Below are 12,931 nucleotides of genomic sequence, written 5' to 3' on the forward strand. Positions count from 1 at the left end.
ATAGTAGTCAATATATAAATGTATACATATATATATATATATATATATATATATATATATATATATATATATATAAATTAAAGTGAAAATTATAAAGTAGTTTCACTTTATGTTTATAAAGATATGTGTATGTACCCCCGGGCATCTAAAAATATCCTGTTTATAGTTTGCTTTGTGTTCTATAAGACCTGACATATTCTAACTCAACTTAAAATGCTCATGACTGCGTAAGCAATATATGATTTTTAGAGTTCTCCTTTCCTCTTTGGGAAATATCTAATCAAGACTAATTTTAAGACATCCATGAAGGTTATTGGGAAAAAAAAAGTTGTTAAAATTATTTAAAAAAACCCCACTCAACCCCAGGCATTAAAAATGCATTGGCAGGGCTGCAGGAAATGATGTCTATGTGTCTCCCCCGCCCCGCCCCAACTGGTACAGAAAGAAGAGCGGTGTTCACTGTGTGATAACTCACAGACCTAAATGCTATGTTTCCTAAAGATCCAAAAACGTGCCAGTGGAATCTGAGCTCCCAAGTGCAGGTGAAGTACTAAAGTGAACCATATATTTTTGAAGTTATTTGGAAAAAAGATAGATGTTCCATTTCCTCTAAGCCCAGGGGTACGACAGCCCAGGCCTCATGGCATTTTCATAGACTCAAAGTTATTGAGTATTTTGTCTTGTTTTACCCCGAGTTGTGTTCAGTCTGATTATTCATTTCTGTAATAAGGGCCTTACCCTGCTTTTAAGGTTTTGTACATGTCAGCATATTACCAAGTCACTTACTGAAGCTCAAGTGAGCTCTTACCCTCTCTCTGCTGCTAGTTCATGACTTTTCACCCACGTTGGCATTTTCACTCAATGTAAAACGATGCTAGAGAGCTCTAGGAGGAAGAGGAAAGGAACATCCAGAAAAGTGCCATATATGGCCAGTGTGGTTCAGGGGTTTGGGGCACAGAAGACCAAGAACAACTTATGTAAAACTTAGTAATACTTGAAATTTGTTTTCTTCTCAATTTTTTTTAAAAAATGTAACTTGGTTCCCACTTACTTCATCCTCAGCTGTGGGAAGCAATGCCCTCCAATCTCTTAGCTGCTGGAAAGGCTGCTCTCAGCCAGGCCTTCACCTGCTGCTGTCAGTATGCTCCTGTGAGATGTTCACCCCCCTGCCACCCTACACTCACCACCTTACCAACACAGTTTGCCTACAGTCTAAAGCCCATATTGGCTCTAGATCCCTGAATGCCTGTCATCATAACAAAATCCAAAACTTCCAGGTCAGTCCTCATTTCTTACTGATTTGGAACTACAGATCTGGTTTTGAACAAGTTTCCCATTCCTCTCCAAATATCTACACTCTTCCACTCTGCTCCATGGAACTATCATCACCATGAACCCTATATCTAGGGAGATTTTAAAATTTATTGCTGTGATGGGAATGATCTTGAAAGTGAAAGGGGATTAGAGATTCTAGGACCAATTCTAACATGTGGAGCTGGGGGCAGTCCCACACCAATAATTCTCAGACACCAGACAGGTATCTTACACTTCAATTCTGACATTATCTATAGGAGATGGTGTCAGATTTCACAGATTAAGGGTTCAGAAGCCAATTGCAAGTCCAGGTTGTTACCTGAGCTTCTTACTGACTGGCTATAGATTGTAAATTCCAATGACCTTCTCCTTGGGTTCAATTAATTTGCTAGAGTGGTTCGCAGACCTCAGAGAAACAATTTACTTACTAAGTTCTTATAAAAGGATATAACTCAGAGACAGAAAAATGGAAGATGTATAGGTAAAAGTATGGGGAAAGGCATGGAGCTTCCATGCTCTCTTAGGGTGTGCTGCTCTCCTCACCCCTGCATGTGTATATCAACTTGGAAACTGTCAGGTTGGGGTTTTATGAAGCTCCATTACACAGACATGAATGATTAAATCATTGGTCATCTATGATGGAACTCTCCAGCCCTTTCCCCTCCCAGGAGCTTGGGGGTAAGACTAAAAGTTCCAGTCCTCCAATCACATGGTTGGTTTACCTGCCAACCAGCTCTATTCTTAGGTTCAGTCCAAAAGTACCTCATTAACATAATAAAAGACACCTTTATAACTCCCCTCATTTAGAAAATTCCAAGGGTTTTAGGAGCTCTGTGCCAGAAACAGGAGGAAGACCAAATAAATATTTATTATAAGTCACAATATCACAGGGGTTCTATTAAAATGGTGGGGCACCTGGAAAAATTGAGACTTCCCAAATCAAGGCATATAGTCACTCTGCATATAATATGCTTCTCTTCTATGGATGCCTCATTACTTGTCTTCTTAAGTGCTGACTATTTTTTCTCTTCTACAACATTCTTACCACAGGGGCTGGATAAAGAGTAGTTGTCCTCATTTTCCCTTGAACTACTTCTAGACCCTTGTCTCTATAAAGTCTTCTAGCTTTGAAGGTCAGGCTATCAGACTATCTTTATAACCTGCTACTCATACTTATTGCAGTCATCTGCTGACTCTGTCACTCCTCCAACATTGATTGAATATTTTATCATTTGGCCCTCTGTCACTATCTCAAATACTAGTTTTATGGTTATTTTTGGTGATTTGATTATTCACATAGACATTCTATTCCAGTACTGGGTTTCTCAGTCTCTTGGCTTTCTCTTTTCCAAAGACTGTGTCTTTTCTCCTACCTCAGCCACCCACTCCCATGTCATATTCCCAATACCAACACTCGCTTTACCATCTCAATTTCAAATGTGTCATCACAGAACCAACTTCATATTATTTCCAATCCAGCTCTGCCCTTTTGGTTCATGACTCCAGCTGTTCAGTTCCATCCCGACCTACAGTTCATTGTTCATGCCATCCTCAATCTCCTTTTGTCATCACTTTCCTCTTAGACAGCTCAGATTTCATTGTCCCAGGGGTCTTTAGCTATCTTTCATCCCTAGATAAACACTCATCCTTGGTGATATCATTGAGTCTTATGACTTTAAATAAAAACCCTATTCTAATAATTACCGAATGTTTATCTCCATCTAGAACTCTCTCCTGAATACCCAACTCATGCATGCATCAGCTTTCTTGGCATCTTTGACTGGATAAATAATAAGCATTTTATATTAACTATCATACCAAAGGCAAATTTTCATTTGGCTTCTCAAATCTGCTTTTCCCATAGTTTCTTTAATCTCAAAATAAATAAATAAATAAATAAATAAATAGGCAACGTATTACAACTTGCTTTCAAAAACTTATATTTTGGATGTTAAAAACTTTTAGTGCTCATACTAGACTTCACTGGGTTTTGCTATTCATAATTATTTTTTGAGAAGGATTTTTAATAACTATTTAAAAGCAGTTTATTTTTTATTGATCTATTTTCCAGATTTATGCATGATTGGATTGTAAACTCTATCTTATTTAAATGTGCATTTTTATGACCATGGTGGATTAGTTTGTGAAGTTTCTTTCTTCAGTGAGGGTCTGCATTCTAAAGCTTCCAATACTAAGCATTTCTCTTCGTATGTTTACTTATTCTAGTCTCTTATGAAAGAAATGGCAACTTAAAAAAAATGACAACTTCATTCTTCCAACTACTTAAGCCAAAGACACTAGATTCATCTTTAACTCTGCTTTTTCATACCCCATATGCAATATTTTAGAAAATTTTGTTAAAGCTACCTTCAAAAGATATTCAAATTCAATTACTTCTCACCAATTGCACCATAACCACTCTGGTCCACCCACCATTGTGTCTCACATGGATTATAGCAATGGCCTCCTCACTGGTCTCCCTGCTTCCAGTCTTGGCTTTCATTTCAATCCTCCAGTCTTCCAGCTAGGATTAGAGCTGGCCCAGTGGCTTGGGTAGAGCCTTGATGCCCCAACTAAACTTTGGCAGCTCCCTTTTACCCATACTGTTCTGGGACTTAAGTAGATGAGTGATGTTGCAAATTGATCTTTCTGGTTGAATACTGCTGCTGCCGCCACCACCCATTTTCCTGTTGCCATAGTATCCTTCAGAGTCCATCCCCCGCTCCCTCTCCTCCTTGCATTTAACTACATAGTCTGAAGAATTGTTTACTTAACATTGGGGTCCTCTAGCTAGGGCAGAAGTTAGAATCCTACCAATCCTGCTTTTTTTTTCTTCCCTAGTAGTCTTTATTGCTGAAGTTCTGGAATAATTTGTTCCTCATCATCTGAATTATAATAGTTTATCAGAAAATAAATATTGCCCTCTTAATAACCAGAGACTTCTCTATTTCAGTGCTATACACAGATATATCATTCGTAGTCAGATCCTTACCTGTGACCTAGAATTTTTCTATCTGTTCTCAGAAATTACCTGCCTCATGTCCCAGTTCTTCCTAAAATAATCTGATAGACCAAATCTCCATCAGTGTACTAATGCTAATAGTTTAAAGTTATAATATTCTAAGATGTATTTGGGTTTTAACAGAGATTGATTTTCAATGGTGTAATTTCAGAATTTCTGAGTCATCATATTGACCTCCTAATTGGTTTCCAGCTTCTACATCGACACTTTCTGTTTTTCTCAATACAGCAGACACAATTTACCAAAATATTAATTAGATCATGTTATTCTGTTAAAAACTTCCTAAGTATCATGTATTACACAGAGTAAAAGTCCACTTAATATACAATTCTGTACAGCATATGTTCTCAGACTTTAGTTTAGCATGCTTATGAATCTTGTTAGAATGAAATTCACATTCAGAAGAGCTGAGATGAGACCTAAGAGTCTGCATTCCAACAAGTGATGTTGATGCAGGTAACTCCCAGGCCTATCCTATATAATAAAGAGGTAATATGCAAATTGACCCTCACACCCTCACAAGATGGCTGCTTATGACCAGGCTGACAGGGGGGTTAGTGAGGGACGACCAAATGATTGAACAAGCAGGCTGCATGGGGCAACCAGGCCGGCGGTGGGGGGGGGGGGAGAGCAGTTGGGAGTGATTAGGCTGGCAGGGGGGCAGTGAGGGGTGACTAGGCAAATGGGGGGGAAGTTGGGGGCAACCAGGCTGGCAGGGGGGACAGTTAGGGGCAACCAGGCCAGCAGAGGGGGGCATTTAGGGGTGACCAGGCTGGCGGGGGGGGGGGCAGTTAGGGGCAATCAAGCTGGCATGCAGAGGCAGTGAGGGGCGATCAGACTGGTGGGGGGGCAGTTAGGGGTGACCAGGCAGGCAGGCAGGTGAGGGGTTAGGAACCAGCGGTCCAGGATTGTGAGAGGGATGTCTGATTGCTGGTTTAGGCCAAATCCCTGGGATCGGGCCTAAACCTGCAGTCAGACATCCCCCAAGGGGTCCCAGATTGGAGAGCGTGCAGGCTGGCCTGAGGGGACCCCTCCCATCACCATTGTACAAATTTTGTGCAACAGGCCTCTAGTGCTGTAATAAAATCCTGTATGATTTGACTTCTCCCTACCACCTGGCCCTCTACCTCTCTGACTTTGTTACACTTCTGATATTATCCCTTATTCCTGAAGCTACATTGGCCTCTCTCATAGTTAGAATATCCAGACATGCCCCCACCCAGGACCTTTTCATTGGCTGACCCCTCTGTCTGGAAACACTTCAACTTCACCAAGATCTCTCTCTTCTTCTTCCTCTCCCTCAGTCCCTCTCTTCCCCACCTGCTTCAAGTCTTTATTCCATGTCATTTCTTAGTGAAGACTTCCCTTGTCATCTGATGTAACACAACAGATCATCTTCTCCATGTGTCCGTCTCCTTCTCCTACTCTTTCTCCTTACCACGTATTACTACTGAAATGTAACATATTTTATTTATCTTATTTATTGTATGCTTTCTTCACTAAACTCCGTGAAGGCATTTTGTTTTCATTTATGTTCACGACAGTGACTAAAATAGTGGCTGACTCATAGTGGGTGCTCAATAAATAATTGTTTAATACATGCATTAAAAATCCAGTTATACCTTTCAAATCCCACTTTTATGCAAAACATCCTGGGAAGAAGAAAGCAAAAACAAGTTTGTTTTAGTTTAATTAGGCTAGCTTGATTTAGGTGCATGTCTCCCAATAATAGCAAATCAGAACTCATTTACTTAACCCTCACTTATATAGGTTTCTTCAGTAAGAGCAGAATAAAGATGTTGGAAAGAATCTGGATCTACCTTCAAATAAGAGAAACTTAATGAGACTAGTAACACAATTAAGAACAAACAGAACCTGAGACATTAATTGGATATATAAAGTTATAATCAGATTGTGAGGATTGTTTTTCACACTGAGGCAGGCTTTCCTGGAAGGCAGTTACTGTATACTGTATATATAAATTCCTGGCCAAGATACTGTAGAAGTTTGGTCTTCTGTGGAATATTGACCTCTGAGGTCCCTTCAGCCTGCACAAATTAGAAGGCAATGACAGAGAACAGGAAACTGCTATGTGAGATGTGCAAGGCTAGTTGCTTGAGGAAGAATCCACAACCACATTTTATGTGTTCTCATGAGCTCCCACTGAGCTTTCGAAGGTGAAAAGGTTATTGTTGGTTGGTTGGTTTTATTTTAATAGAAGCTGGGCAAGACCTTGCAAACTAAACCAAAATTCATTTTATTATTACTACTTTTTCTCTGTTTAGTCAATTGTCACCTGTCTGTGATTTTGGTTGAAAGAAATATATATTAAAGCAAATTTCACTTTGATATTTTCCATTATGAATTCCAAAGGACATTCTTTAATACCCCTCTATAAATTAGAAAACTGAATAAATGTGGTATAATAAATACTGCGAGATTTGATTTGCCATTTTTAAATTCCTAAGTCCTTTTTATTAGCAGACTATCAGGGTACAGAAATCGTTCTCTACTTCTTTTATTGCATTATCTTTTTTGTTATGTGACAATTTTAAGTTAACCTTAGGACTATTACATAATAATGTTTTGTAGTTGCAAAATTTATATTCATTCTCAAGAAAACAAATTTATTTTTAATAGTAGACAATTTGAAAAAAATCTTTCAAAATCCATTTAGTATATTTATTGTGGGCTTAAATTCATTCATATCCTATGAGTAACTAGTAAACCCTAAAATGCTTACTCTCCCTTCTCCTTCAGACAACATATAGATCCATTCACCCAAAATAGAAACACTTTGGGATCCATACCTGGGCCCTGGGAAACGGGGACTAATATAATAAAAATGAAGGAGTTGGAGGCCATTGCTAATATTTCAAGGACATTCACTTCCTTAAAGGCAGTGCTTGGAAAGAGGTTTATGTCAGCATCATCAGTTTTTTTAAATAATGATATCAATGTAGTGACTGCAAAAATTACTAGGCTGACTCTAGGGGACCACAGCAATAGCAGTAACAGACAAATAACATCATTCGAACAGGCACAGAACAACACTAAAATCTGTGGCAGAATAACATTTATAGTCATCAAAACATTCTCCAACATAGTATTTTTGAGTTTGCTTTTGGACAAGGAACTCAGACATGGGATCCAAATTATTCTGTGTGGAAGGTTACAGAGAAAAAGTGTACCACCATTGCTGCAGTTAGTGACATCCATCCATGCATTCACTCGCTCATCCATTCGTTTGTTCATCCAATAATTTTTATTAACTACCAACTGTTGTGATTTTTACTAGGCTAGCCACTGGAACAATCTTAAGCAAAAACCATGCAGTTCTCTCAAGGTGGTTGATGGGGCCTGAGAAAGAAAGTGTTACTTTTGTGTACATGTTTATAAACCACAGGCCAGAATAAAAATCAGCTTCCTGCTTTCAACAACAAAGACTGCTTCCTAAGCCACACCCCCCCCTTTTTTTAAATAACTTCTAAGTGATAGCTATATAAAAATAAGATATAAATATTTTCACCTTTGGAAATAGAAACAGTCATTGGTAGGACTTTTGTCGACAAGATTAACTTCTACTCACAGATAGCTTCACATAATAATAAGTAAAGATACGGTTTTCATCTAAAAACAAATGCAGGAAAAAATATTCATAGGTGTTTGAAAGGATTGAATAACCTGAATGGTATTTGGAATGGGATCTGTGAAAACATTTTCAGTCTTCATGTGTATAAGTCTCTGAGCCTGTTCTGAACAAAATACAAGCTCCTGTTTTCTAGCTTTGGAATTCACTGGAAACAGATCCATTAGATCAGTGATTTTCAACATTTTTCACCTCATGACACACAGAAGCTAATTACTAAAATTCTGTGGCACACCAAAAAAATACATTTTTTCCCCATCTGACAAAAAAATAGGTATGGTTCTAATTCATTCACCCTGGTCAACTATTGTGCTGGCTGTTGTCCATTTTTAATTTTTTAAAATTTGTTTACAATCTAAGAGAAATAAGGTCAGTGGCCCTGACTAAATAGTCAAGTATTGCATGTTTTTAAAAAATCTTGCTGTATGCTGGTTGAAAATCGCTGCTTTAGACACACACACTACAGAGGGTTTGAATTCCCTCTACTGGTACACTGTCACTTCAAACTCTTCTTTAAATCAACAGAAGGTATAATGCAACTGAAAACTCATGTCAAAGTTAAAATAACTTAAAAAAAGAAATCAATCTGAACTTAGAAATACTAATATGAGAGACAAAAGGGTAGACCATGAATGAAGAACTATAGCCAGTACCTTTTGAATGCCTGCTTGGGACTCCAGAACATTATTCTCTGATCCATTGCTTCTGTTGATCATCCGCCACATTTGGGAATACATGCTGTCTCTCTCGAAAGGATTCATTCCCTTCATACGCACATGCTCATACACTGCAGAGTCCAGGACCGTGCCGTAAGGGATGTCTGTCTGCTTGGAAAGGTCCTGGAGAGACCTTAATTATTAGGGGAGAAGAGAGACACAAGAATATTTTCAAGTGGAAATAAAGTTAAAAGGAGCAAAGAGCAATATATGTGAACACAGATGCTAAATTGCTCTTCTTAGTTTATTGTTTCTTAATATTAAGATGAAATATATAAGGAGGATTGCTGTTAGAATGTATGGCACTATACAAATCATGAAAAGACAAAATTACTTCTTAAAGAAAGTTGAAAATTTCTAGTGGTAAAGCAATGTGTGTATTTTTGTTTGTTTGTTTGTTTTTGTGAACCTGCACTACAAATAATAAAATCTAGCAATCCTATCAAAGCAAAGAAACACTAAATTACATTGCTAGATAATCATATAATTGAGTGTTTTTTTAAAATCAATTAAAAAAAGTCCACTTAATATACAATTTTAAAATCAATTTAAAAAAAATCCACTTAATATACAATTCTGTACAGCATATGTTCTCAGACTTTAGTTTAGCATGCTTATGAATCTTGTTAGAATGAAATTCACATTCAGAAGAGCTGAGATGAGACCTAAGAGTCTGCATTCCAACAAGTGATGTTGATGCAGGTAACTCCAATATATTTTAAAGACTTAAGCCTATGTTCTTTTAGATGACAAGGGTTAAATAATTTTTATAAAATAACTAGTGGCTTGGTGCACAAATTTGTGTACATTGAAAGGAAAGTAATTAGAAAAAATATTTTAATATCGCTATTCACCCTTTCTCTATAAGTGTCAACCAAATTCATGATCAGCAATGACAGATCAAAACATACGTGTGCGATTGGTGCCAGTGAAAGCTTTATATATATAGATAAACTTGCTTAATTAGACCTGCTTTCTGATTTAGCTAAACTTTTTCCAGCCCAGTGAAGCACCGCAACTTCTCTTTCAGGTAATTGTCAGCAACACAACAGTAAATATCAACATGAAGCAGATTATTATTGTAGATCACACAGGGAGAACAAAGGGTAAAATATTTAACTGCAGCAGTGTTTGACTATATTCTGTGCAGTGAGAAAACCTGGAAGTCATTTTCAAGGTCCACCATTTTTTACTTGTTTTCAGTCGGGTCAAGTTTCTAAGCTTTCTAAATCTCCGTTTTCCGGCTAATGAAAAGAAAATAAGATTCCATCCAGTCTCCTATCAACCTAGTCCAGGACTTCTGTGAGGATCAAATGGGATGCGACACGGGAAAATGCTTCACAGATGTTTGGTTAAAGTGTAAAATGTTTCCACCTAGCTATAAAGCAAGTCGTGTTCTTGGGCTGAAGAAACTCCAAGGAGGCTAGTTGCTAGAGAGAGGAAGCCAGGCATTGCTACGTGATGTCATTACCCAGTGCCCACGGCCACCACTTCTGGGCTTGGCTGGGCTGGACTGTAGGCTGCATTTTGCACCATGGGGTCTTGGCAGCGTAGGCTGCAATTTGGTGGGCTATCACTCTGGGGTGGTGGCAGGGCCTGTATCCCACTTGGGGGAAAGCTGAGTGTTGCTTTGTGGGCACCAGGTCCATGGTGACGTTTCTCTGTAAATGGCCAGTGCACGTCAAGGCAGCTCCTGTGTTGAGCGTCTGCCCCCTAGTAATCAGTGCACATCATAGTGACCGATTGGATGGTCGGACACTTAACATATTAGCTTTTTATATATATAGATTACATTGTGCACAAACAACATGATTAAGGGCAAATGTATACTTAAAAATTAGTTTCTTTGATAGTCATTACTTATTAAATGGCTACTGCATACATCCCCAAGCAATTGACATACATTATACTCACACAAATGCTTCATATTCAGAACTATTTTACCCATTTTACAGATGAGGAAACTTAAGTTGTGAGAATAAAGGACTTGCTCAAAGTGGCACATTTCAGTGAAAGATAGAGATAGGACTCAAATGTAGACTTGACTGGTGCCAAAGGCCATAGTATTTCTACATCAAAATTCTGACTCTTATTTCTATATTTATTTTGCTACATTATTGGTTTTGTGTGTGTGTGTGTGTGTGTGTGTGTGTGTGTGTGTGTATGATAGAAAGACACACACACACACATACTCACACACACACAGAGGCTTCTATTTGTATTCAAATGGAACAAAGTCCATGTTTCTGAAAAGCTAAGTATGATCTTAGCATTCTTTTTTTACAGAACAATGCGCAATGCTCCAGGATTTTCAAATCAATCTTTGAGTTACAGATGGTATCTACTTTCCCGAGTTATCTCTAAATTGATGATCAATTTCCTTACATTTGAGTTTCAGAGCCACTCTATACTTTCTTAGAGAACCAATTACCACACTTCTGGAATTCATTGACTGTGTATAGGTGCCCAACTCTAATGACTGACATTTAAGAAAAAACATGTGTCTTTGGCACACTGCTCAAAATTAGATGCTGGCATGCTTCAGACTCACTAACTTCTGAGAATGGGAGCAGATTCTTTGAAACACTGTACCACATTTTGAACAAGAATAAATACCCACAGCTCTCCAACCATGAGCCATGAATCTCATGTTATGTATAACTCTGACCTTTGAGTCTGTTTCTAGATGGAGTTTGCTAATGATTTCCTGGGGGTCTTTGCAACCAACAACAACCAGCATTGGGCAAGGGTATTGGGAATACTCTTGCAGGTCACCAGTTTCCATCATGTGCAAAATTGTGTTGCAAACAATCAATTATGTGCTGTGTTTGTTAGAGTATTTATACCAATTTCTAATAGTAATGTCTAGCAAAATTTAATTTGCATTCTACTGTGTGTTTTTTTTATGTTGTTGATGTATATCATTTACTTTATGAAACTACCATGATAATTCCTTTTAGTTCCACACTTTTGCTGCATAAAACAGTGCATGTAAAAACTGCTTTTGAAGGGACTAATTTTCTAAAATAGTCTATAACTACTGATATTATTATACCATTTATAAAAAATAAAGTGACAATATAAGTGAACAATTGAAGGCAAAAACAGATATATAAGCGAGCTACATGTTGCTAGGGTACAACTGTCCACCCCCCCACCCCCCGTCGTTTCTTTCTCTAAAATCAATAAATAAAAATAAAAAAAACCCACACACAGGCTAGGACTGGTCACTAGCTACTTAGTGGTTCCAACAATCACTCTTGATTATAACTCTCAGGCTTCAATTTGATCATGCTGAAATCATAGTCTAGGGGTGAAAACTTTTCATGCTGATGTTTAAATATATAACTGGTTTGCCCAAGTAGTCATAATCTATCTATCTATATCTATGTATCTATCTATGTATCTATCTATCTATCTATCTATCTATCTATCTATCTATCTATCTATCTATTGCTAAGCAACCGTCCGGCCATCTGACCATCTGGTAGGTATGACGTTCACTGACCACCAGGGGGCAGACGCTCAACTCAGGAGCTGCTGAGCTGCAGTGATTGGGCAGCAGCAGTTCTCAGGTGACACACCTGGAATCAGAGAGGAAGGGGCCCGATTTCAGGGTGTGTCACCCGACAACCATCCTCTCATAATCCGGGACCCCTCAGGGGATGTCAGAGAGGCAGTTTCAGCCAGATTCCCACAGGCCAGGCCAAGGGACCCCACCTGCTGGAGGGACCCTGCTCACTCTGCAGATGCCCTTCCAGCCATGACACCACCCCAGGTAGGGCCAGCTGATCGGGAGGGGCCACAGGAGTTTGTCTCCAGGGCATGTCTAGCCCGTCTCACCCAGTCCTATCCCTCTGGCCACCTTCTAATTAATTTCCTTTCAATGTGCACGAATCAGTGCACTGAGGCACTAGTCCTATCTAATAATAGACAAATATGCAAATTAACCATACCTCTGACACACCCACAAGCCACGCCCACAAGCCACGCCCACCACCCAATCAGAGCGAGCATGCAAATTAACCCAAACCAAGATGGCTACAGCCACAGAGAGCAAGGTTTCCTAGGTAACAGAGGAAGCCAAGCTTTCCCCCTGCCCTTGCCAGGCCTAAGCCTCCACTCAAGCTACAAAGTTTCAATTATAGAAGGTAAACAAATTCAAACAAATGGCGGCAGAATGGAGCTTGAGAGAGCAGGCCAGGGTTGCCACAGGCAACAGGGGAAGCA

The 12,931-nt window shown here is 38.9% G+C and overlaps 1 protein-coding gene across 2 annotated transcripts in view; it reads right to left on the reverse strand.

Moving 5' to 3' along the window:
- Positions 1-12,931, reverse strand: part of GRID2 (glutamate ionotropic receptor delta type subunit 2) — a gene marked incomplete at its 3' end in the record, with an annotated part of 1,404,804 nt that overhangs the window by 256,377 nt on the left and 1,135,496 nt on the right. For both annotated transcript variants that reach the window (XM_079766351.1, XM_079766350.1), the window contains one exon: positions 8,639-8,834. In XM_079766351.1, the coding sequence (XP_079622477.1) occupies positions 8,639-8,834 (196 nt within the window). The remainder of the gene's footprint in view (positions 1-8,638; positions 8,835-12,931) is intronic.

Source organism: Cnephaeus nilssonii (genome assembly GCF_951640355.1).
Source record: "Cnephaeus nilssonii genome assembly, chromosome: 1".
Lineage (NCBI taxonomy): Eukaryota > Metazoa > Chordata > Mammalia > Chiroptera > Vespertilionidae > Cnephaeus > Cnephaeus nilssonii.